The sequence below is a fragment of the Podarcis vaucheri genome (assembly GCF_965113315.1).
Source record: "Podarcis vaucheri genome assembly, chromosome: 3".
Lineage (NCBI taxonomy): Eukaryota > Metazoa > Chordata > Lepidosauria > Squamata > Lacertidae > Podarcis > Podarcis vaucheri.
The window spans coordinates 106,788,350-106,815,296 of NC_138761.1; the positions used below are offsets into that span (position 1 = coordinate 106,788,350).

At 44.1% G+C, this 26,947-nt stretch overlaps 1 protein-coding gene across 1 annotated transcript in view; it reads left to right on the forward strand.

Annotated features, from left to right (window-relative positions):
- SDC1 (syndecan 1) overlaps positions 1-12,812 on the forward strand; it is a 33,461-nt gene extending 20,649 nt beyond the window's left edge. The window contains exons 2-5 of the mRNA XM_082215636.1: positions 7,118-7,199; positions 7,696-8,234; positions 8,487-8,634; positions 10,634-12,812. Of these exons, the coding sequence (XP_082071762.1) occupies positions 7,118-7,199; positions 7,696-8,234; positions 8,487-8,634; positions 10,634-10,800 (936 nt within the window). The 3' untranslated portion in view covers positions 10,801-12,812. The remainder of the gene's footprint in view (positions 1-7,117; positions 7,200-7,695; positions 8,235-8,486; positions 8,635-10,633) is intronic.
- Positions 12,813-26,947: the final 14,135 nt, after the last annotated feature.

The window sequence follows — 26,947 nt, forward strand, 5'->3', positions numbered from 1 at the left end:
TGGGAAATAATCTAGAGATTTAAAGTCATGGCCAAAGCTTGACTAGGAGGGTGTGGGTGTTGTCTGAACATCCTCATCCATCGCCTTGATGGGCTTTGCTCACAAGAGGCCATATCTGCCAATAGATCTCCTGATATCAAGTGTCCAGGCTTACCTTGCTATGTCTGAGAGAGATAGCAGTGAGTCAGCATGGAAACTGCCTGGTGTCTCCCTCTCAATGACAGCCTACTGTCTGGGTAAGACACCTGCTAAAATGTTATTCACGTGGGAGGCAAGTCTAGCAGCGTCACAGCAAAGCAAGCAAGGACAGCACAGTACAGGTGGTACCTTGGTTCTCAAACTTAATCCGTTCCAGAAGTCTGTTCCAAAACCAAGGCTCGCTTTCCCATAGAAAGTAATGCAAGATGGATTAATCCGTTCCAGACTTTTAAAAACAATTCCTAAAACAGCAATTTAACATGGATTTTTTTACTTTCTAATGAGACCACTGAGCCATAAAATGAAAGCAATAAACAATGTACTGCAGTCACACAATCAATCAGGAGCTGAACTGGGTTCTAAGCAGTCACAAAAACAAAACAAAAAAGAGCTGCAAAATAAATAGCAAAAACAAACAGAAGTGTGGCACTCAAAACGGAAGTGTAACACTCAAAACGGAGCATGTTCGGCTTCCGAAAAGAGTTCGCAGACTGGAACACTTCCTTCCAGGTTTGCAGTGTTTGGGTTGCAAGTTGTTTGAGTACCAAGGTGTTTGAGAACCAATGTACCACTGTAGCAATCTGAAACATAAATTGGGCTGCAGTAAAAAAATAATAATAAAAAAGACCTGGGTGGCGCTGTGGGTTAAACCACAGAGCCTAGGGCTTGCCAGTCAGGTGGTCGGTGGTTCGAATCCCCGCGACGGGGTGAGCTCCCATTGTTCCGTCCCTGCTCCTGCCAACCTAGCAGTTCGAAAGCATGTCAAAGTGCAAGTAGATAAATAGGTACTGCTCCGGCGGGAAGGTAAACGGCGTTTCCGTGCGCTGCTCTGGTTCACCAGAATGTGCGCTGCTCTGGTTCGCCACATGACACGGAAGCTGTACGTCGTCTCCCTCGGCCAATAAAGCAAGATGAGCACCACAACCCCAGAGTCGTCCACAACTGGACCTAATGGTCAGGGGTCCCTTTACCTTAAAAAAAAAAGTTCAAGCAAATTTGAACACTTTTAGATACAGTGAAATGAAAAAGGTGTGGTGTTCTCCACACTCTTCCAAGCCCAGCTAATGGAGTTTCTGGTATTCCTTCATCTACCAACTCAAGATTGAGTTGACAGAAGCCACTCAAGCATGTTTAGTCTCCATACAAGATCTGAATGGTTTGTACACAATACAATATGTCTTTGGTCTAGCTTACAGTAAAAGTTGATGGGATGATAAGATTGGTTTCTGGATAATGCCACATCAGACTACAGCTGCCAGATCTCATGGTTGAAGGCTCCTCTGTATTAAAGCAGCTGAGGCTGGAAAATTAGATACTGTGAAGAGTTTTCATCTAGTTTCTACCTCCTGATGTGCAAGTACAGAATTCCACCTACCCCATGGGATGGCTTCCAACTATGCAGTCTTCCTCAGGCAGTTTGAAGTGGTACAGTCCAATCAACGCTGTGTCAGCTGCTTTCACCCAAAGGCAGCTGTTGCTTCAGTCAAATAACTTTCTAGAACTTGTTTTTTTGCAGAGTGGAATTATCAGCGGGCAGCTAAGGGAGGGTTAGAATTTAGAGAGAATCTTGTTAGAACCCCAAATGACAATAGAGCTTGTTGTTTTCCCCCCTTGAAGGCCAGCTGCTGCTTAATAAGCAACCCACATTAAGAGCCATCGATTTGTCTAAGCAGTTGGACCTGCTCTGCTTGAAGCCCAACAGGCTGTAGCTGAGCAAAGTGCATGGCACTATAGCTCATTAAGAACTTGCACACTGAGTAAAATGAGCAGCTGCACAGTTTGCAAAGTGGTGAGTTAAAGTGGTGAAGCTTACAAAGCTTTCTTATCGCCTTCCTTGTTCTTGAACTTCAGAATCTTTTGAAAACTTGGAGCAGCTAAAATTAGCGGATGGTGACCAACATCACCACACATACAGCTGTCCTTTATTGAAGCTCAGAGATAGCTGATCTCAATCTTAATTCCTACAAGATAATTTGCTGGGTTTTCTGTTTTAAAAAAAGACTAAATTGAGAAGAGAATTTTGGTTGCATTAGTCTGAATGCCACAAGGGGTCTGGCTTGAACTCAATATATATATTCTTGGATACATATTCTTGGAACTCCGGTGATGGAGTTGGCACCAATCCAATATATTTTGGTGCCTGAAGCAGAGCCTTAGTGACACACACCTTCCTAGGGCCAGCACTCATCTTGCTGTACTTTTTTGGACACCAGTTTTTTCCTTCAGCCAGCTCGCCACTTCATAGTGATGCTTGAAATAGGCTTCTTGTGGTCTATCTGAAGGCATAATCCATGGCATAATGACGATAGTCCATGGCATAATGACCTACCCAAGATATTTAGTATGTAGCTTGTAAAATATTGGAGTTTTCTCCCTGTTTCAATGTAAATACTATGGGCATAACTCAAGCTGATAATCCAGCTGTTTTAGGAAAGCATCAATAAAAAGCATATGTGTCTTAAAATCCTTCCCACACATGTCTCATTTGAAATGGGGGGGGGGGAGAAGAGACTATTACTTTGTCTCCACCTGGAGAATATACATCCTTCCCATCCACAGCCTTCCAGCTGAGACATCCTTGAAATACATGTATTCAGAGTGTCTTCATAAATGCTGCTGGAAGTATAGGGAAAACCCAACAAAAACATTTGCTATACCAAGGACAGCATTCAGAGACTCTTAATAGGAAATAGTTGTGTCAATCTCTTGTTATCAAAGAAACCCAACCAGAGGGTAAAGGTAAAGGGACTCCTGACCGTTAAGTCCAGTCGCGGATGACTCTGGGGTTGTGGAGCTCATCTCGCTTTAGTGGCTGAGGGAGCTGGCGTTTGTCCGCAGACAGCTTCCAGGTCATGTGGCCAGCATGACTAAGCCGCTTCTGGAGAACCAGAGCAGCACACGGAAACGCTGTTTACCTTCCCGCTGGAGTGGTACCTATTTATCTACTTGCACTTTGACGTGCTTTCGAACTGCTAGGTTGGCAGCAGCAGGGACCGAGCAACAGGAGCTCACCCCGCTGCAGGGATTTGAACCGCTGACCTTCCGATCAGCAAGCCCAAGAGGCTCGGTGGTTTAGACCACAGCATTCAAATAACTTTCTGGAGATTTCAATTCAAAGAGGCTGGATCCTCAACTCCTACAATAATGCGTGGGTTGGGATGCGCTGATCCTTTGGAATTCGTACTTGGGAATTAAAATGTATTAAAAGTTTCTGATAAAAATGTGATATTAACAATGTATCTCTTATGTGAATTGCATATTAGTTCATGCTTATCAAAATAATAAAAAGTGTTGTCCCCCCACCAAAATAAGAGGTGATTAGATATTCTGTTTTGGTGCCCACAACTTGGCCATTGGACCTCCTAGTTTTCTATCCCAGTTTCTAACACTGTTCGATATCTTGAGAGCCAAAATCGTAGAACCTGTAACACTATATATATATTTTACTTTTAAAGGTATGCATGTGCAGTCAAATTGCCTGGAGGTGAAAAGTAACAAGCGCTTCTCACAAGTTCATGAGAAGAGTGTAGGGCTACCAGAAGCCTCCCCTGTAGCTATCTACCTCCAGTATAGAGATGCTTTTTTATTTTAACAAACTGAACACCTGCATAGGACAAGCTTCTACAAGAAAGTGTTCAGAACAGAATCCACATTGCATGCTTTAGTCTCACTGAAAAGTGTCTAGTATTTGAAACCTTTCACTTGATATCTATGAGATGAGGGAACTTATCCATGAGATAAGTTCTAAGACAGCTTCCAATACCTCTCGTTGGGAATGAAAGCTGCCAAACATCCCAGGGCTGTGTTTGGTTTCTCATCCTTGGAGGAACTTTCTCTTGATCTTCTGGGCAGTTTTAGACCTCCAAAGCAATGATCCGTAACTAGCTTTCTTCCATGCCAGCAGAATGGTTTGTGTATGCCTTAAGCATTTGGTGCTGCTAGCCCAAATGTGAAAGGTTGCCTTGTAAATCCTGTAGGATTAAGGACATAAAAATGCACAAAATCGGTTGCCTCCTAATCCTTGCCTCAGATGTCAGCATTGTGATGTGGCAGTGGAGGTATGTGAAAGAGACAAAATGCTATTTCAGAGGCTGTGCATTGACACGCAGGGTCTGTGATGTGGAACAACTATGTGGGATGTGATGCAAAAATCCTATTTGAGGAGAGCCAAGCGTGACATCCAGAACCGCCAAGACTGTTAACTGTGTTTGTATGGAAGCAACTTCATGCAGATAGGATCATCTGTCTTGGTGCTGGTGACCATTTATCCCAACTGATTCTTCCCTCCAGTGGGCAACCTTTTTCCACTACTGCCAACCAGCCTAATTTCATGTGACCCTCCAGATGCTGCAAGCCCACTTTGACTTCCCTCTGGGAACCCTCTTTCTCACTGTGCGCCGGAGGGAAGGAGGGAAGTAGCGATGGCACAGAGTAGCACAGGGCTGCAAATTCTGCCCACTTTTTGCTCCAGCAGTCCCTGGCAGGATAGCCTGAAGGATATGCATCCCTCAAGAGTGAAAAGGTTCCCCAGCTCTGCTCTAAATCTAGTTTGATATCCTCTTGAAGGCAGGAAAACTGCTGTTCCTTTAGCAGTAGAACGGATGCTTAAGAGGCATGCTGACATAGCTGGAACACAATGGAGAAATGGAATCAAACCATATAGATAAGATAGCCCTGCAGGGAAAGTCTCTTTCTCTGTGAGTGTTTATCTTGATGTAGCAAAGAGTGCAGATAGGCACACATACAAAGGGGAATATAACTTAAAGGTTTGCAGAAAACAGCCTTGAAGCACTCTAGATAGAGGATGAGCCCAAAATACATGCGAAAAGCTGTCATTACCTACCTTACCTGTCTGCCCAAACGAGGGCATGTTGTGCTTCTGTAGTGTCCAGTGTTTTGTGAAAAGGGACTTGGGGAAGGATTTCATCTGATGCTCCCAAGTAAAACCCTTGTTCGATCTCATCACCAATAAACAGACCATCATTTATCAAAGATTGTAGGCTTCTTTTTGGATAAGGAAGTTTGTGTTGAGAGCTCTCAGTTGGCCGAATGGCTTGAAAAGAATGTAGAATCAAATTTCTACATTTGATATAATGCAGCCAAAGAATTTAATGGCTTCAGGGGTATTCTGAACACGTTCACCACAAGCTCTAGTATCAGAGTAGAGTTTCTGTGTGCCTTTTTCATGGCCCACAGGCAGTGATGCGGAGCAGAAAAGTTTCCAGTTCTTTTATTTTTCCACATCCAACCCCCCTCCCGCATTTCATAAACATGAAAAGATGTCAGTTGCAAGTATGATATTGGCCAAGCTTCTCTGTTTCAAAGAAAGTAAACCTGCTAAATTAGATCACTCTCTAGGGCATCAGAACATTTTACTTAGCAAACCAATTTTTTTTCTAATGAAAGTTGGTCTTAAAATTTTCCAATTCTTACTTTTCCCCTGCTCTTAAAGGTAAAGGTAAAGGTACCCCTGCCCGTACGGGCCAGTCTTGACAGACTCTGGGGTTTGTGCGCCCATCTCACATCTATAGGCCGGGGGCCAGCGCTGTCCGGAGACACTTCCGGGTCACGTGGCCAGCGTGACAAAGCTGCATCTGGCGAGCCAGCGCAGCACACGGAACGCCGTTTACCTTCCCGCTGGTAAGCGGTACCTATTTATCTACTTGCACCCGGGGGTGCTTTCGAACTGCTAGGTTGGCAGGCGCTGGGACCTAACAACGGGAGCGCACCCCGCCGCGGGGATTCGAACCGCCGACCTTTCGATTGGCAAGCCCTAGGCGCTGAGGCTTTTACCCACAGCGCCACCCGCGTCCCTTCCCCTGCTCTTACTTACTTTCTTATATGACCATGTGTATCTGTTTAATTATACTAATTGCATCTCTTCTCTAGTGCCAGTACTTTGCTAAACAAATAGTGGAATGAAATGATTCCAGTATTGCTTGTGTAAGTGTCTAAAAGACACATTGCAGAAAGGAGTGTAAATTGGAAACAAAACTTCCATGTGTGCCTTGCATAATTCTGAATCTTTATGTCTTATTGCTATGCAAAAATGAATCATCATAATAATAAGTTCCTCTGTGGCTCTTCTAATCTCTGTTCAGCATGTAATTATTATTCACTATGGCTGTGAAGCAAGCTTCATTTTTGTAGCTTACAGTATGGGTATACAGTGGTACCTCGCAAGACGAATGCCTCGCAAGACAAAAAACTCACTAGACGAAAGGTTTTTCCATTTTCGATTTGCCTCGCAAGACGAATTTCACCTATGGGCTTGCTTCGCAAGACGAAAACGTCTCGCGACTTTGTTTCCTTTGTCTAAAAACAAAGACATGTTTTGTTTATAAAGTTAATTTATTTTCCCTTCAATTTTTGAACTGCTCTTTACAGTATGTGTGACTTTAAAGAGCAGTTAATAAACTGTTGTTGTACCAAATTTGGCTTTGTTTGGACTTTTTTTGACCATAGGAACGCATTAATTGATTTTCAATGCATTCCTATGGGATTTCGTGATTCGCAAGACGAAAAATTCGCTAGACGACAAAACTTGCGGAACGAATTAATTTCGTCTTGCGGGGCACCACTGTATTCAGAAAGGAGTAGGGAGGTGGAATAAAGCAGTGTTCTTTACAGTGCAACTAACTGCCCTTTGTTTTCAATACTGAATGGTCCGGCTTTGCCAAGAAGGATCTATCAGGGTTTATATGTGTACAGTAGGTGTTTGTCTTTGTTTGTAAGGGTATTGCAGATACAAACATACATACATCCTCTCGCCCTACCCTTAGTCCTTGCAGAATAAAAAGTATTCCTCTATATGGCATCCCACCTAGCATAGCGATGGGCATTTTGCTAGGATTTGTAATGTGTGCAGGAAACAATCAACGGAGAATATTCTAAATGTACTTTGTTTTCTGTTCTGTAGCAACCAGCAGACATCAGTTTCCCACCTGAAGACATGGACTCATCTGGTGATGATTACGACTCTTTTTCTGGTTCTGGAGCAGGTAAGCTTGTTTCTGTGTTTGCTTAGCTGTGAACAAAGCGCTTCCTGAACTCTTGGGTTCTGAACAGCTCTAACTCTTTAAGCTTATACAGTGGTACCTCGGGTTACAAATGCTTCAGGTTACATATGCTTCAGGTTACAGACTCCGCTAACCCAGAAATATTACCTCGGGTTAAGAACTTTGCTTCAGGACGAGAACAGAAATCGCACAGCAGTGGCGCGGCAGCAGTGGGAGGCCCCATTAGCTAAAGTGGTGCTTCAGGTTAAGAACAGTTTCAGGTTAAGAACGGACATCTGGAACGAATTAAGTACTTAACCCGAGGTACCACTATCATAATTAGCTGGCCACGGGGTGGGAATTGGCTATTGAAGAAATAGGGATTCCTCAGACTTCCTGAACCACTTGGGTGAGCTTCCTCTTACAGAATGTAATGTGTTTTTAGAGGCCTCCTGTGTACTGACTAAAACGAATACTGATGCTTCGGTTTCTTTGTCAGGCCATCCTGCAACCTTCGTAAAAGTTCCACTACAAGGAAGAACAAATATGTCGTCGTTGCCCGAATCCTCAACTGACTCGGAATATAAGCAGCCTGAGGTACAGGAAACAGACAGCGCTACAGAAGACTATCCAGGAGGAACTGTATCCCAAACAAGCATACCTTTAGTCCCACTGATGGATATGGTGACCGACAACACAGCAGTAGCTACAGAATATGAGCTGGACTCATTTACTGAACAAGGAACGACAAGGTCTCCAGTCATAACGACTAGAATCCCAGCGACTCACCACATTTCCACAGTCAGAACCACAACGTCGCAAATTTCTAGCACACACTTCATTGAGGCAGAAGTCTACCAAGATGTCCATCAAGCATCAAGCACTGATGATGCAACACCTGCTTTGGACTTTGTGCCGACTAGTGAGAGAAGTCTGGATACTGCAAGTCCCACTACAATATCCTCTGGTGACCAGAATGAAATCCCTTCTCTGCCCGATGATGGAGGCATCCTAATTGAGGATGGTTCTGGAAGTAAGGTAAGAACGAGACGCTGTTTACCATGCTGCTACATAAATTAAACTCTTACGCTGAAATGCAATTAATTGACCTTCAGCTTTGCCATTGACCTGTGCTATAGCTTGCAGACTGTTTAAATGCAGACTTTGAGCACATGATAGAACTTTGAGTAGCAACGCTGCCTCATAAACTCTTGTAGCTGTGTGAACAACATATATGCACTGAGTCTGTGGAAGGGAAATTTAAAATGGTGTGATTGTTCTTCTATGCAGGATGACTTTTCAATTGATCTGCATGGAGAAAATTCAATACTAGGAGTGGGATCTCAGCCCGGTGATAAATCAGTAGATACAGAAACAAAGAATGCAAAATCTGCAGGAACCGCCCAAGGAATAATGGACAGGAAAGAAGTTCTAGGAGGTACGTGAAACTAGATGATCTCTCTCTCCCTCTCTCTCTTCCCCTGCTTAGTTTAAACTACTTACTGTGCAACCTCTAGCACTATCTCAGTTGACAACTGTTGCTGAGCTGCCATACTGTTTTCTGCACAGCAAAGCCGCAGTATGAACTTGAGGAGCTCTACACTTGTCACAACCTCAACAGCTGCTGCAGAGTAGCTGCTCACATTGGCATCACTGTATGGCTAATTATGCCCAGGGCAACCCAGTACTACAGCAAGCATCTTACGGGTTGAAGTTACCATACGGCTTTGTGACAACAGATAGCAAAGCCTAAGCACAACTAGTGCATTCCCACTCTTGCTTCCCCAGCATGTGGAGGGTGAGCAGGGCCTTTGTGTAGAAGGCACATGATCGGGACCTTAAACATGAAGGCTGTGCTCAAGGAGAATACTGTCGTATGCCCCATTCTTAGCAGCTTGGAGGAAAAAGATTAGCCCCCAAAGCTGGACACTTGGATTGTTTCATCTGGACCAGAAATCTGTAGGCTCTCAGACCTTGTTGGGTTCTCAGTTCCCAACCAGCATGGCAGGTGATGGGAATTTATAGACAAAACCATATCTGGAGGGCATCATGTTGTCTAGCCCTGATCCAGACTGTAGATTCCACAGAAACAACTCTCTTTGTAGCATGCCTCTGGCTGGCTGTTCTTTTTACAAAGCGTTGGTCACCCTTGGAGAAACATAAGAAGCATCAGTGGGGCCAACCAGATGGCTGTGGGAAACTCAAGCAGGGTCTGAATACATGGACATGCTCCCCTCCTGTGGTCTCCAGCAACTAGTATTTGGAAGTGTTTGCACCTCCAGTTGCAGACCATAGCCATCATGGCTTGTAGCCATGGATAGTTCTCCAAATGGAGAGATGTAGAAAGTAGAGTTCCTCAAGGATTGGTATTGGGGCCTGTGTTTCTTTTAACTTGTTCATGAATGATCTAGAATTAGGGGTGAGCAGTGAGGTGGCCGGGACGCAGGTGGCGCTGTGGGTAAAAGCCTCAGCGCCTAGGGCTTGCCGATCGAAAGGTCGGCGGTTCGAATCCCTCCGGCGGGGTGCGCTCCCGTCGTTCGGTCCCAGCGCCTGCCAACCTAGCAGTTCGAAAGCACCTCCGGGTGCAAGTAGATAAATAGGGACCGCTTACCAGCGGGAAGGTAAACGGCGTTTCCGTGTGCGGCTCTGGTTCGCCAGAGCAGCGATGTCACGCTGGCCACGTGACCCGGAAGTGTCTTCGGACAGCGCTGGCCCACGGCCTCTTGAGTGAGATGGGCGCACAACCCTAGAGTCTGGCAAGACTGGCCCGTACGGGCAGGGGTACCTTTACCTTTACCTTTTAGTGAGGTGGCCACGTTTGCTGGGGGGGGGGAAATACTTTATCTTTTTTAAAAACACAATCTTTATTGTTATCACACATCAATGACATAAAACTCAACAGATATTACACAATACACAGTACATACATTTCATACAATACCTACCCTCATACCTTTACATTGGACACCACACCACACACATTTGACTTTCCACTTTCCTCTTAATGCTTTGTTATCAATCTTAACTCAACACGCATATCACAGTTTCCTCTTGTTTATACATATTTTACCATATCTTCCCTCTATTTACAAGATTTAGTCTGAATCTGCTAGGAGATTTGCATTGTCCATATAGTTTTTAAGATATTCTTTAGGAATTAACCATTCTTTATTAACTTTTTGAACAGTGTAAATATTCAATCGTTTTAGCTAACCAGTCAGATTTGGTGGGGATTATGTTGCTTTTCCAATTCTTCGCTATGAGAATTCTTGCCGCTGTGGTGGCATACGTAAAGAGTGGTCTATACGTTTTCTTGATTTCTGAGGACATGATTCCGAGCAGGAATGCTTCTGGGTTTTTTGTGTGGAAAAAATACTTTATCACTTCGTTTATTCCTAATCTGAATACATCTAACTCAGCACTTGCTTTTTCCACAGGGGTCATCGCTGGCGGACTAGTAGGTCTGCTGTTTGCTGGATTCCTAGTTGGGTTCATGCTGTACAGAATGAAGAAAAAAGATGAAGGAAGCTACTCACTGGATGAGCCAAAACAGTCAAATGGAGGCTATCAGAAACCACAGAAACAAGAAGAATTCTACGCATGAACAAAAAAAGTTTAAAAGACATTTGGATGTCTCCTGGACATCATGAGTTCTCACTGCGTTTTAAAAAGGGGTGGGGGGAACTAAAAGCCATAGGACTGAGCTTAAGCCTCTGCCTCCTTGCCATTGGGAACGCCTCTATTTTTCCAAAGTCAATCTGGATTAATTAAAACCATACCTGCTTTCTTGCACAAAGATTACCTTTAAAGTGGAACCTTAGCCTTAGTCTAAGGACTCCTGGGGAAAAGATAAGGAACCGATTGTATATAGTCTTGACGTCCTAGGAACATGCACCAAGAAATTAGTAAGGTATAATGTGCGTGTCTGTATGCTAAAGACATTTCGGCGCCCCAACACTTAGTAGCCATCCCTGTGTGCATTAGAGAATGTTCTTTTCTTTTTTAAAAATAATAATAATAAAACTGGTTATTATGTGGCTTTCAATGTTCCCACCCCCTTTTCAACGGTAACACTCGGTCACTCTATTGCAGCTGAATGGTGTGTGAACGAAGACCCCCCTCAAATTAAAAGGTCTGTCCAAAGAGATGGAGTTCTTAAAAGTTAGGCGTATGACTCCTCTGGAATTCTAGTGGGAGAAATTTTATACACTGTGCTTTGTAATATGAGGGAACATAGAGGTGGAAGCATTGAGGTGTGCACACTTTTCCAGTTACTTCTGGTCCTACTGGCTGTAGTGTTGTCCTTATTCCCTGTGTTCCAGGTCCACATAGTAGTCCTGGAGCCACCGTTTGTTATCTACCTCTTCTGCATTGCATTTTTGGGATAGTGGCTACTTCTCCACTGGATTTCCAAACTCCCTCTGCCACCCGGTACCTAAAATGCAGGGTGTGGCATTCAGCGTACAGGACGGAGCCTGTTAAGGGGTGATGAGAGCTTCTGTTGCTGCCAAGTCCCAGGGACTAGAATCATATTAGACTGGCGTTTTGTAGTCGAGGTTCTGGGAGCGCAGGCTCAACATGCAGAGCCTGAGGGAGTTAGCATCTATTAATGTGCGTGGCTGGCTTTTATCTCGGTCCAACTTGTGTCAGAGCGTTAAGAGAGTTTGGAGAGCAAATGTCTTCAGAAGCTGTTCTGTGTAGAAGAGGAGGTCAAAGATGGATAGGGTGCCTTCAACTCCCTTGCATGCCCAAAGTGTGAAGTTGGGGGTCCTGTTGGGAATGTGTGTCGATAGGACCAAAACCGGTGAATGTCAGCACTTCCAAAGCAGTATTTAAATGTGTGTTAAGTTACACTGTGTGTGGAGGGAGGCGGAGCTCTCTTGAAAAACAGCTAGATGGTGTAGAATAAGTTTAGGTATATGATTTCTGTAATGTACAGGATGACATGGATGTGAATTATCTCTCTGCTGAACAGTTTTTTGTGTGTTTTTTTGGTAAAGGCTTTGGGGGTTTTTTTTAGCGGTGGGGGGAAAACCACATACATCACTGTTTAGGCTCTTCTTTATTTCACCATTTACACTTGTTAGCTTGCAAGATGCTTCTGTTTCTAGCAAAAAGTGTAGGCAGAAGAATGAGTTGACACTAGGGCACTGTAAATACATACAGTAAAGTAAGAACCTTTCAAATAAAGCATAATCGTGAGTTTTCAACCAAACAATTGGTGCCTTCCGTATATCACTGCCACAAAGCTCTTTATCTTTGATAGGCTAAATACTTTTTTCCCCCCAGCATGTGAAACCAGGCTGTCAACTCCTGACTTGCATTCAATACAACTCAGCTACCCATAACTACCTTTTTACAATGAGGTTTTAAGTGACTGTGTGTCCCTTTTTTATGTACAAAAAAGATATCACTGCCTTTCTCGGATCTAGAATACACACTTCGTTTGGGCAAGACTTGAGTGATAAAATTGGCGTGTGCGTTTTTAACGGTCGAGCAAAAACTGGAATTCTGTAACTTGCAAACTGCTAATTTTGAAATGCAAGTCCTTCAGTTGGTTCTTTTTGTACTTCTCAAACAGAACACATGCAATAAAAAGGCAGTCTGCCAAAATAAGCTGTTTCGTGTCATTACCTGATCCACCTGTCCATACCCAAATTTTTATTTTCAGCTTCTTCTTTTGAGTTGCAAGGCTGTTTCCTCAGAAAAATGCACTGGGAACACAGAGTTGCAGCTCTGTGTACTGAATTCAGTCTTGTTTTGCCCACTTCATTTACTGTTATCTTTAAGATGTCTCTATTGCCCTTCACCAAAGGCTTATTAATTCTCCTGGGCACCTGAACCTCAGAGTGTGTTGGCAAAGTATTTGGAGCTGGGAATGTCTGGCCCTACAGATGTTGTGTTTGGACACCAACTCCCCTCAAACCCAGCCAGCGCAGCCAATAGTCAGGGTTGGTGCAAATCATAGTCCAGCAATTTCTGGAGGCCCAGAGGTTGTCCATGCTATGCTTTGGCTGCTACTGAACATGCAGAATGTCAGTGGCAATGAAGGCAGGAAAATGGGACCGAGAGACACACAAAACACTGCCCGACCAGTCTATATCCAGACAACTGCTCTGCTATGAAGATGGAAGAACTGGTCTGAAACACATGGAGCCTGGACCTGGCTATATTTGCTGCACAGACAGACCTGCTGACCTGTTCAATAAGACCAGTAAGTATGCCTAGAATCTGCTGGGTAGCTCAGCTGGTTAGAGTGTGGTGCTGGTAAGCCAGTGTGGTGTAGTGGTTAAGAGCGGTAGACTCGTAATCTGGTGAACTGGGTTTGCTTCCCTGCTCCTCCACATGCAGCTGCTGGGTGACCTTGGGCTAGTCATACTTCTCTGTTCAGAGACTTCAAAGCCTTCAAAGTTTCTCAGCCCCACTCACCTCACAGAGTGTTTGTTGTGGGGGAGGAAAGGAAAGGAGATTGTTAGCCACTTTGAGACTCCTTAGGGTAGTGATAAAGGGGAGATCAAATCCAAACTCCTCTTGTTCTGATAATGCCAAGGTTGCAGGTCCAATCCCCATATTGGACAGCGGCATTGCAGGGGGGTTTGGACTAGATGATCCTCAGGATCCCTTCCAACTTTACAGTTTTACGATAATTGCTGCCTTGAATTACAAAGTATTCCGCTACATTTTCTTTCTAATAAAAATGAAAGGGATTTACAAAAGCAGAGTATGTGGTGGTGCTGTTGGGGAAACACAAAATGTACCACTCGCTGTATTGGCCATTTTGGCTGCTTTCTGCATCTTTGATTTGGGGAGTGGAAATGTGTATATGTGGAATGAGGGTAAAATTGCTTCATGTTGCATCTTAGATAAGCAAGATTTTAAATTATTCACTTTGCTGTCCTTAGGCCTCCCAGACCTTGGGTTGGCTTACAACAGTAAAATAAAAATAAAAGCATTAAAATAAATAATTAGTTAAAAATGAAATAAAAACAGTATAATAGTGCACAGCAACCAAAAGGAGCATATATTTACCACCTGGAAGTATGTTCAGGGCAGGTAACGAGAAAAAAACCATGCTCCTCCAGTGTTTCAAGCCTAACAGCACTACAGTTGCAATGAAACGTTTTTTCCTTCTACTGTGTGGTAGATAGTTGCTGACTTAAAGCTTTAAGTGAGCTTGCAACACATGGGGTTGAACTTGGAAGCATTTCTTGCAGAAAAACAACTTTCCCTCTGCACATGGAAAACTTTGCACTACTTGCTAAGCACCACTTCTTCATTGGTACGTGTGTTCTTGGGTAGTAAACAAAATTCTTTGCTGCAACAAGGCTAGCTGGGTTGCATTCCTTAATTAAGATTGTCTGGTGGTTCCCTTCTGGTCCAGAGTGATCTCTAGTAGTTGAAGAGTAACTGCATTTATACCACTCATTGCCCGTTTCTCTTTGATAATAAACTATGAGTCCATAGTATTGGTTAATTGTGACTTTCAATTTATGGCAAAAAAAATTATGGCAAAATTTAGGGTAACAAAGATCAGCAGTGTGAGCTCTTAAATATCTCTCTGTGTGATGGTGTTAGTTGGGTGTGCTGTAGAAGGCTTTATTGAGCCACTAGCTAGAAAAAGAGTCCTGCAATTACTTTATCAACATAACCGCTCTCTTGAAGAACACCTGCCCAAAATGCACTTGTCCCATTGCAGGTGTAGGTGACTTGGGGACCTCCGGACATTGTTGGACTTCCAGCACCCACCAGTCCAAGACAGCAAGTCAAGTCAGTTTATTGTGCTTTAGCAGACAGCTGTTATACGCATGAAAATGCTAAGTAATAATAGAGATTTACAGTGGTACCTCGGGTTAAGAACTTAATTCGTTCTGGAGGTCCGTTCTTAACCTGAAACTGTTCTTAACCTGAGGTACCACTTTAGCTAATGGGGCCTCCTGCTGCCGCCACGCAATTTCTGTTCTCATCCTGAAGCAAAGTTCTTAACCCGAGATACTATATCTGGGTTAGCGGAGTCTGTAACCTGAAGCATCTGTAACCCAAGATACCACTGTACATTTCTGCTCCTTAACCCTTAAAGGGTAAATCATTTCCCATACATCCAGATTTGTAGAGCCTTAGCAAGAAATTTAGATATTCTGAAGGATATATACTTCTCTACACCAGACATCAAAAAACAAGTCTTTGTGAAGGATTACCTTTCCTTCTGTGATCTTAACAATGTGTAAATATAGTCGTTTCTAAGATGATTATAAAAAGGGCATTCAAGGAGCACATGAATTGTATCTTCTATTGACAGAGTTGCAACCACGGACTCTGTCCTTTTTAGAAATTCCTTTGTGCCATCCCATCCAATCTGCTAGTGGAGAGACATTTAATCTTGCCTGTGTAAAGGCTACCCTCATTTTAATGTTTGCTGGGTCTACAAGATATCTTGGAAGGGATAAGTTCAATGGAATAAAGGAAGCATACATATGATTAGATTGAGAAGTCTTGAGTCAGGGACGATGGAATCCGGCAGGTTATGCATCCCTGACTTAACTTTCCCAGGCAACTCTGTACTGTGGAACAAATGTTCCTGATTGAGTCTACACTGCAGGGCTGCACAAATGTCCAAGCTGGAGTTGTGTATCTGCTTAAAACCATTGTCTACACCTTGTGTGTCGCTTTGCTGTGTAAATTGCCCCTGGTTATGGTCTGTTTATTCTCAAACTGAGTGGTGAAACATCTTAGGTCATGAATATGTGGTGGTACCAGTCAGAGCATAGCTGTCTGGTTCTCCTCCACCCTCATGCATTCTGGGCCCACACTTATGCAAATGTATAAAGGTAAAGGTAAAAGGACCCTTGACCATTAGGTCCAGTCGCGGATGACTCTGGGGTTGTGGCGCTCATCTCGCTTTATTGGCCGAGGGAGCCAGCGTACAGCTTCCGGGTCATGTGGCCTGCATGACTAAGCCGCTTCTGGCGAACCAGAGCAGTGCACGGAAATGCCTTTTACCTTCCCGCTGGAGTGGTACCTATTTATCTACTTGCACTTTGACATGCTTTCGAACTGCTAGGTTGGCAGGATCAGGGACCGAGCAACGGGAGCTCAAATATACATTTGCATATGCATATGCAAATGTGTTTCCAGGCCTTATATATAACTGTTGGTAGTTGATGTTTCGGTGCTTCTTTCTTTGTTCCCCGTTAACATTTTGGTTACAGCCTTTCCCAACCTGGTGCCTTTCAGAAGTTTTGGGCGACAATTCTCACCAGTCCCTTCCAGCATACTGGTTGGGGTTGATGAGAGTCATAGCCAAAAATTTCTGGAGGACACCAGATTGATGAAATGTCCTGTGGTATGTTTCTTTTTAATTTTGGTAGTCCTTCTGGTGCTGGATTTTTATGTGAACTGAAACTTTTCTTCAGTGGGTAGAGCACAGGACCCTTAATCTCAGGGTCATGGTTTTGAAGTCCACATAGGGTAAAAAGATTCCTGCATTGCAGGGGCTTGGACTAGATGACCCTGGTGGTCCCATCCAAATTCAATGATTTTTTTGCTTTATATGCCTATATGCTAAAGTGATGATATTGAATGTGTTCTAGGTTGGGTTCCCCAACCCTCTCCCTGCCCCCTTACTTCACTAAAGAAAGCACAGTGGTACCTCGGGTTACAGACGCTTCAGGTTACAGACTCCGCTAACCCAGAAATAGTACCTCAGGTTAAGAACTTTGCTTCAGGATGAGAACAGAAATCACATGGCGGCAGTGGGAGGCCCCATTTAGCTAAAGTGGTACCTCCGGTTAAGAACAGTTTTAGGTTAAGAATGGACCTCCAGAACGAATTTTAAGTTCTTAACCCGAGGTTCCACTGTAGTAATTTTGGAATATAATTTTGGAAAGTAATTTTGGGTGGTCTGCTTGCAGGGCCAGAGAGCTTGAATATTTAGTAATTATTTGAAGGAATGTCAGCTCAAGAAGCAAGCTGACTTTATTACTGCCATTAATATTTGTCGGCATTTGCTTATATGTAAGTCAAAGGCTTCTCCTTGCTTTTACTTCCATGAGATATATATATATATATAGTCATAAAGTAACTGTAGCCAGACCTAATAGTTCATCATAAAACATGCACAGCTCAAACCAGTAAAAAATAATTGAGAATCATCTTACATTTTCAGCAGTTGCCCTTTCGGTTTATTCCCATCCCCCCCTGCCCCCGCCCCCGCAACATACTAACGAAGTTTCCCAGTTTTTTAAGGAGTGGTAATGTGGTTTACTCCACAGTAAGGATTAGTCACACATTAACCACAGCTGTAAAAACACGTCTATGGGAAAATTGCACCCAAGCTGTAATGCTGAAGCTCATTACCCTAAGATGCAGCTTTCTGGATTAGTCTCTTGAAAAATTGTGCAACTTTTTTTCTGCCGTGGCCTGTTTTGCTGTGGGAAGTGATCACCAGCCCAGACTCTGTTCCCAGCCAGTATTGTGTCTGATCCTCAGTGAGGTCTTGACTATGACTGTACTTTCATAGAGATGAGTCACACAAGAACCCCAAGTCATCCCAGCTCCACACGACCTGTGCGGAGAGGATTGCTGGCCCTTTCAAATTAAATGGCGATTTATTTTATTTATTTTGGAGTAGATCATCAGAACTCCCTTGCCTTTTAATGACATTGGAACTCTGACCGCACTGTGATCTTCGGATGAAGAGCCATATACAAATTTAATAAATAAAGTAGAAGAGTTATAAGGGACCACAAGGGCATATGGTCTAACCCCCTGCAATGCAGAAATCTTTTGCCCAACATGGGGCTTGCACCCACAACCCTGAGATTTATGAGTCTTGTGCTTAAAAATATTAACTGACAAATATCAGAGACATAGCAAACAAACGTAGGAAATTTGTGCAACAAAGAGTCTTGCGGCATCTTAAAGACTTCACAACTTCATGTAAGCAAATTCCAGTGTGGTGTAGTGGTTGAAAACGGTGGACTCGTAATCTGGGGAACTGGGTTCGCTTCCCCGCTCCTCCACATGCAGCTGCTGGGTGACCTTGGGCCAGTCACACTTCTCTGAAGTCTCTCAGTCCCACTCACCTCACAGAGTATTTGTTGTGTGGGAGGAAGGGAAAGGAGATTGTTAGCCGCTTTGAGACTCCTTCGGGTAGTGATAAAGCGGGATATCAAATCCAAACTACTCTTCTTCTTCTTCTTCTTCTTCTTCTTCTTCTTCTTCTTCTTCTTCTTCTTCTTCTTCTTCACAAACCCAGCAGACTTTATGAGGCCACCCTACCCAATTAGAGACAACCTTATTATTTTAAGAGGATATATTTGGTGGCATGCAGAAGTAAACAGCTGGGAACTGGATGGTGTTTGTTAGGAATCCACTGCTTTAAGAAGGGCTGCGTTTCTCACCTGGGAGGGTAGCCAGTGTGGTGCCATTCAGATGTTGAGCTACGACTTCCATCATCCCTGCCCATTGACCACCAAGGTAAGGGGAGTGTAGTCCAACAACCTAGGGAGGGCACCCCACTTTCTGCCTCCGCTATGTATTACAAGTCTAGTCCAACCCCTTGCAATCCAGGAATCTCAGCTAATGCATCCATGACAGATGGCCACCCAACATCTGCTTAAAACCTCCAAGGAAGGAGAACCTCCCAAGGGAGACTCTTCTACTGCCAAACATCTCTTACTGTCAGAAAGTTCTTCCTGATGTTTAGTCGGCATTTTCTTTCTTGTAACTTGAAGCCATTGGTTCAAGTCCTGCCCTCTAGAGCAGGAGAAAACAAGCCTGTTCCCTCTTCCATGTGACAGCGCTTGAGATATTTGAAGATGGCTATCTCATCACCTCTCAGTCTCCTCTTTTCCAGGCTAAACATACCCATAAAGAGTGAAGAATACAACCCACTGATTTACGGGATAACTGAAAAGGCAGTGAAAGTTTTCTACATCTACCAGGGTTCCTTCCTTCACAGTGTTAGCAAGCAGATGGTCCGCTGTTTGCAGGGGTGACCAGTGGTCTTATCCCTCCACCAACTGGAAGAGAAATGTCCAAGTTTGGGTAGTGAAAGGAGCAATCTTTTGCACCAAGGCACTAGCGAAAGTTGCAAGGGAGGTTAGGCAACATCCAGCTGAAAAGGCTTAGCATCTGTTGACTTCTTAACAAAGGAACGGCTTTTCTCAGAGGAGATTTACGAAGGTCAACAAGGTAAGGCTCACACGCATGTTTATCGTTTATCACTGACGATCATTGTGATGGATTGGGGATTAGACAAATCATATTTTAAGCAACAGGAACTTCAACCCACATGAGGAGAAAGTTGAACTTGTGCTAGAATCATGCTTTTGGAGAAAGACCAGAGCCATCAGGAAATCTGAAACTCCTTTGCTTCAGGTTAGAAGATGATCCACGAAAAGCCTTCTATGAAAGGGAGTTTGATAGCACTTTTTCAGCCAGTACTTTTTCCAAATTACTGTAATCAGCATGCTTGCATCTCCTCCCCTTTTATCTTCACAACAGCCAAGTGAGGTTAGTTACAAAGCTGAGAGAGAGCCAGTGTTTCCCAGACTTGGCTCACCAGCTGTTTTTGGACTACAATGCCCATCATCCCTGCCCACTAGTCCTGCTAGCTAAGGATGATGGGAGTTGTAGTCCCAAAACAGCTGGAGACCCAAGTCTGGGAAACCCAGCACTAGCCCAAGGTCATCTGGAGATTGGAATAAGGAGAAGAACTGCAAACATGGTATTATCTCCCCAGAGTCTATGATGTATGTTTTGAAGTTAAATAGTTTTATATTATTGTAAATTTTTAAAATTTCATCTCAGACCTATATGTGCAACAAATCTATCCTTAGCAAACGATTTTTGGGAATCTTTAATTTCGGGAAGACATCAAAGCACCCTGTTGGTAAGGTTTTCATTTGTTGAGTTTTGCTCTTATGTGAGGAAAACAAAACATTAACCAAAAAAATGTCCTGCTTTTTCTGTTTTGTTGTTTGTCCCCCTGGTAGGGTTGCCATATTTTGAAGAGGTAAAAAGAGAACACATTTGCCGACTTCTACTTTTAACTATGGATCTCTGTGACGACTCCCATCATGAAAAAGAGGACATATGGCAACCCTCCGAAGAATGGAGTGTGTGGGGAGAAATGTCATACCTCAGAGATGGAGAGAAAAGCCAGATTTCCAATAACGACTTTGGAAAGAAAGCCAACACATGTAAAATTCAATTAAACGACATGTCACCTTTGTACAGCTTTCCCTAACCCACCAGATATCACAACCAAAGCAAGCAGACATAACAAGGTTGCCAGATGAAATCCAAAGCTATCAATGCTAAAGCATTATCATGTCACTAGAGAGGTTCTCCCCCACCCCCCCACCAAGCATGCTAAACTATTTGCCAAGTGAGGCTTGGACTCGAGCGAGATTTCCAAAGATCTTTTCTGGATGCCTGTGAAAGGCAGGAGTAGGTGCTCAGCATCTGGGTGCAGAGAGACAGAATTGCACATGAGGCCTGGAGAAAAAAGGTGTTTGTGTGTGCGCTCCCTAAACGTTCTTCAATTTTGCCTTTCCTGAAACTGCTTATTAGCATTCAGTCTCTGTTTGTCATAAGCAGGCAGGTACTTGCCTTTAATCTACCGTGTATATTTTCTTTGATACTCCTTTCAAGAGGAAATAGTAGCATGTCTCAGCTGGATTCCTCCATGAAAAGAGGGCTTTGTTTCACTTGTCAGGATGTTTATTAGCAAGGCTTTCTTTCCCCCTCATTCCCTTTTTGGACTTGCGAATCAATGATCCATCCAACTCTTTCAAGAGCTAGACTTGGGGCCAGAAAACCAAAGTGTACACTTTTGAGATTTGAAGTTCAGAGGTTGAGATGTAAAGTTTAAATCTCATATAAACGACAGTCACCTGGCACCATTTTGCTGGCTCCCCACCTCCCTCGCGGAGAAAGCCTTGAGGCTCTAGAGCCCCCAAGTTAAAATCTGTAGATCAGGGAAGCATGTCTGCCTTGCAAGGGTGTGGAGTCTGGATGCCTTTATTTCCCTCTTTGCGCAGTTATCAGTCTCCCATCTCGAGTAATTGAAGATTATGTATCCAGTGTGGCAGAGGATGGTTCAGGGCAATGAATGAGCTCATGGAAAGGCAGAATTTACATGTATGGTTGGCTCCGCCACAGCCTCACACCAGAGGCGGATTTCGGGGAGCATGACTGGTTTGCCCACACCGGGTGCCAAACCGAGAGAGCACCCCAGGGGCCACCGCAACAATGATGAGCAACGGAAAGCGAGAGGTGGGGGCGCCAAGCTTTGACGCTGCACAGGATGCTGCTGAAATTTTAAAGCCCAAAGTCTGCTGCTGCTCACACATTGCACAGAGCAGAACTAACAGACTTAGGTTGCCCTATGGAGCCTAGTCTTACGGCTCCATGTTCAGCGATCAGGCACATCTGACCCCTTCACACTTTGAATGTATTTGGGGGCACCATCAAGCCATGATAGTTAATGAAGGTGTTGGTGAGAATTGGCCAGTATTGTGTATTGCATTCTAAAAATCCCATGGTTTTTAGATGTTATAGCAGCATCATAGGATCCACTTAGCATAGGTTCACTGTTACCAACTCCCACCCGGAAACCTATGTCCCCACTGTGGAAGGACGTGTGGATCCAGGATTGGCCTCCACAGTCACCTACAGACACACTGTTAAGACCTTGTTCATGGAAGACAATCTTACTTGGCTACAAGTGATCGCCAAAGAAGAATTGCATTCTAAGATGTTATCATAGGATCCACATAGCTATGGAGGAAGCGACCACATCACAGAGGCAATGTACACTTGCATGCGGCTTTCCTTTCTGAAAACTCAGAAGGGTTTACGGTGTCTCTGAAAATGTTTACAAATCACTTGGGAAGACAGGCAAACTAACTCCAGTGTACAGTGGTGCCTTGCAAGATGAAAATAATCCATTCCGCGAGTCTATTCATGTAGCGGTTTTTTCGTCTTGCGAAGCAACCCTATTTTTGCTTAGCGGATTAGCGCTATTAGCGGTTTAGTGGCTATTAGCGGTTTAGCGGCTATTAAAGGCTTAGTGGCTTAGCGGCTAAAAGGCTATTAGCAGCTTAGCAGCTTAGAAAAAGGGCGGGGAGCGAAAAAAAACGCAAGACTAGCAAGACGTTTTTGTCTTGTGAAGCAAGCCCATAGGGAAATTCGTCTTGCGAAGCGCATCGAAAAACGGAAAACCCTTTCATCTAGCGGGTTTTTCATCTTGCGAGGCATTCGTCTTGTGGGGCACTACTGTACTGGAAGAAGCAAAGATCACCAGTGTCGAAGCAATGATTCTTCAACAGCAACTTCGTTGGACGGGTCATGTTGTTCAGATGCCTGATTATCTTCTTCCAAAGCAACTATTCTATTCCAAACTTAAAAATGGAAAGTGTAATGCTGGTGGTCAACAAAAGAGGTTTAAAGACTCTCTCAAGGCAAATCTTTAAAAATGTAGGGTAAACACTGACAACTGGGAAATACTGGCCTGCGAGCACTCCAGTTGGAAAACAGCCTTTACCAAAAGTGTCATGGGCTTTGAAGATGCTCGAACTCAGGAAATGGAGAAATGTGCTACGAGGAGGCACGCTTGGCAAACCCTCACAGCAATCAACTCCTGCCCAGAAACCTATGTCCCCACTGTGGAAGGACGTGTGGATCCAGAATTGGCCTCCACAGTCACCTACGGACACACTGTTAAGACCGTATTCATGGAAGACAATCTTACTTGGCTACGAGTGATCGCCAAAGAAGAATTGCATTCTAAGATGTTATCATAGGATCCACTTAGCTATGGAGAAGAAGCAATCACAGAGGCAATGTACACTTGCACACGGCTTTTCTTTTTGAAAACTCAGAAGCGTTTACGGATCAGACCCTTGCTGGTCTAGCAAGCCACAACACCAGTGCTGTAGTGCTGCATGCTCACAAACCATTCGCTGGACCCAGTGAACTGGTACTCAGCATCAAATTCAAAAACCATCCTTGATTGGTACAACATCTGTTCCATCTTCTGCAATGAAGTCATTGGGGCCTGCTCTCTGTTTTGGTGTAAATTCATTTTTCCATTTTGGATTGTTTTTATTGAACAAATGTTTTGTCACATTTTTAGCTGTTCTAATAAGCTATGGCTCTTCCCTGGTTAACAGTCAAACACCAACTGTTTAATTATTATTTGCTGATGTTTAATTTTACTGTTTTCTATTAGATTCTGAAGGATGGTTGAATGTTGCTTTGTTTGGTATAAGTTGTTTATTTCAAAGTTATTGTGACTTTTTATATTGAATCAAATCGTTAGTATTAATGTTTGATGTTTTATTATGTTTTTATATGTGGCCAGGGTAACCCAGCCAGATGGGCAGGGAATAATAATAATAATAATAATAATAATAATAATAATAATAATAATAATTGAATAGGATGTCCCTATTTTCATCAGAGAAATGTTGGAGGATATGCTATTATCTGATATCATTGAGATCTATTGCACGTCAGTGTAGACAATTCCAAAGCAGACAGAACTATGTTGCAACTCAGCAGAAGGCAAATTCCTATGCTCCTAATTGTTTGATGATGTTTGCTTTTCATCCACTGCCCTAAGCCTTCAAGGGGGAAATAGACTCCCTAACTTAATGCGTAGAGGGGCTTGGGGGAGATTTTTTTTATAAAAAAAACCTAATAGTAATTAAATGAATTCCCAGTGGCTTTCAGCCAATCCGTGTTTAGAAAGCAAGTGATCCATGGTCCAGCGCCAGCTGCCTCTGAGATGAAGCAGAAGAAGATAAATAGGTTCTGTGCTTGCATGACACACTGAGGTTTTTGTGGGGGAAAATATTAGCTATTTTAAGACAATTTCCCAAGTACAGACAATTCATCACATGCCTCGCTTGCTCTCAAAGATCTTCCCTTTCCTCTGTCACTGCATTCCCCTTGATGTGATGTCATTTCCATGATCACATGGTGATGTTGACACCAGGGATCATCTGAGGCTAGCCTACTGCCACTGTAATGAGAAAAACCGTGGTCCCATCCAAACCACCATTATTACTGTTAGTAGTAGTAGTATACCCATAGATCTCAGGGCAGTTAGCACCATACATTTTGAGGCACTCTTATACTACTTGGGCACAACTTTAAATAGAAGCAAGGAGAAGAAGACAACAACATATTAACAGTAGAGGTTGCAGGTGTTGTGTCAATATTCCCAGCTTCCCCAGTTCAGTTTAGTGCAGAGATGGAGAACCTATTCTTTTAGCCCAAAGGCCACACTCCCATGTGAGCAGCTTTCAACAATGTCTGCAGAGACACAGGTTTCCCCAACCCTACTTTAGATGGAGGCAGTGGCGTAGCGTGTGTTGCCAGCATCCGGGGCCATGTGGAGAAGGGATGGGAAGGAGGGAAACGGACGGAGTACGCATGCGCATTCAACTGCCTAACCGGCATCCATGTCAGCCAGGAGATTGCAGCTGTAGAGATAAGAAAAGAAGAGCTGTTCCATTGTCTGGAGAGGTCACTTCCTGGTTTGCATGGAGAAGTCCTTTTCAGCAATGGAAGCGCACAGCTGCATTAAGCCAGCACTGGGTGTTGAAATTTTGCGCCTCTAACAATTCTGAGCCAAGGCAAGCACCCCTGTGCCCCCCCCACTACGCCACTGGCTGGAGGGCCCCTGCTCACCCACAGTTCAACTGAAATACGTTGTTCTAAAGGATCCACGTTGAAAAAGAGAGCTGCAGCGAAGGGATCCTCTCTATTTTCCAGAGGCCCTAGCAGAAAGAAACACTTTCAAGTTCAGCTCTCATTGCATTTATTCTCAAGTAATCCACTGGCTTTAACAGAGAAACTCAAGAGACACTGTCAGAGGACTGATGCCTTAGGGGAGTAATTATTTTTAGGCATCAGGTAGGGAAATCTCTGATTATTCAAGAAAGCCAAGTCTGGAGTTGATCTGAAGCAGGGGGGGGAGATAAAAGAAAATATTATTAATCAGTAATTCAGAAATGTGCTCAAGTACCCTTAGGCAGTTGGTTTGTATTTCATTTTCATAATAGTCTTTTCACTGAATGTTCTCATAGGCAGAAAGTGACCAGGATTCCAAGGCGGAGGGAGAGACATCCGCATTAACAGAGAATCCCCGGCACTAATCCAAAAGTTTTGCCTTGCCAGGTTGCAGCTCAGAGATCACAGGAAGTGGGAGGGGTCACTGATGCACACCTCCCCACCCCCATTGTGCCAGTGTGGTGTAGTGGTTAAGAGCGGTAGTCTCGTAATCTGGTGAACCGGGTTCGATTCCCTGCTCCTCCACATGCAGCTGCTGGGTGACCTTGGGCTAGTCACACTTCTCTGAAGTCTCTCAGCCCCACTCACCTCACAGAGTGTTTGTTGTGGGGGAGGAAGGGAAAGGAGAATGTTAGCCGCTTTGAGACTCCTTAAAGGGAGTGAAAGGTGGGATATCAAATCCAAACTCTTCTTCTTCCTCCTCTTCCTCTTAGAGGATATTCTGTGCCACAAGTGAATGAACTGCTCTTAGAGGAGAAGGGGAAGAAGGATGAACGATGGAATAGAAGGAAGGAATGAGCTGGGAGGCACAGCAACAGCTTGAAGCTTGCAACTGGTCTGCATTTTTAAGCAACCTGACTCACTCTTTCCAGGCTTAATACGTGGGCCAGAATACAGCAAACCTTTGTTCTTTGCAGGGGCGGAGGAAGGGGGCTGCAGTGGGGGCGGGCTGTCCATGGAGGTGCAGGTTAATTCTGTGTCCAGAGTGGCTGTCTACCAGCTCCACCTGGTACACAGGATAAGACCCTACCTGCCTGCAGACTGTCTCGTCAAAGTGGTCCATGCTCTAGTTATCTCCCGCTTGGACTACTGCAATGTGGTCTACGTGGGGCTACCTTTGAAGGTGACCCGGAAACTGCAATTAATCCAGAATGCAGCAGCTAGACTGGTGACTGGGAGTGGCTGCCAGGACCACATAATGAGAGATCTGCATTGGCTCCCAGTACGTTTCCGAGCACAATTCAAAGTGTTGGTGTTGACCTTTAAAGCCCTAAACAGCCTTGGCCCAGTATACCTGAAAGAGCGTCTCCACCCCCATCGTTCTGCCTGGACGCTGAGGTCCAGCGCCGAGGGCCTTCTGGCGGTTCCCTCATTGCGAGAAGCAAAGCTACAGGGAACCAGGCAGAGGGCCTTCTCGGTAGTGGCGCCCGCCCTGTGGAACGCCCACCCTTCAAATGTGAAGGAAATAAGTAGCTATCTTATCTTTAAAAGACATCTGAAGGCAGCCCTGTTTAGGGAAGCTTTTAATATTTAATGCTGTATTTAACACTCGATTGGAAGCCACCCAGAGTGGCTGGGGAAACTCAGCCAGATGGGCGGGGTATAAATAAGAAATTGTTGTTGATGATGATTTTTGCAATGTATTCTCCTTGTAAGACCACTTTGAGCATATTTTTTTTCATTGCAAGGTGGCATCCAAAATGAAGTGATGCTGATATCCTGCTTGACCTATTGATTCCCATAGTGGTGTTTTCCATGGAGAGGGATGGCACATAGCTAGGGTTGCCAGACCTCCAGGGCTGACCTGGAGGACACAAGTTTCCCTGCCTGGACCTCCAGGAGGCTTGTGGAGAACTTGACTCTCCAGTTGGGTGATGGCACCATCATTCATTCATTTATTAAGAAGACGGTGCATGTAGCTTGCAAGCTTCAGTCCATCAGGAGCT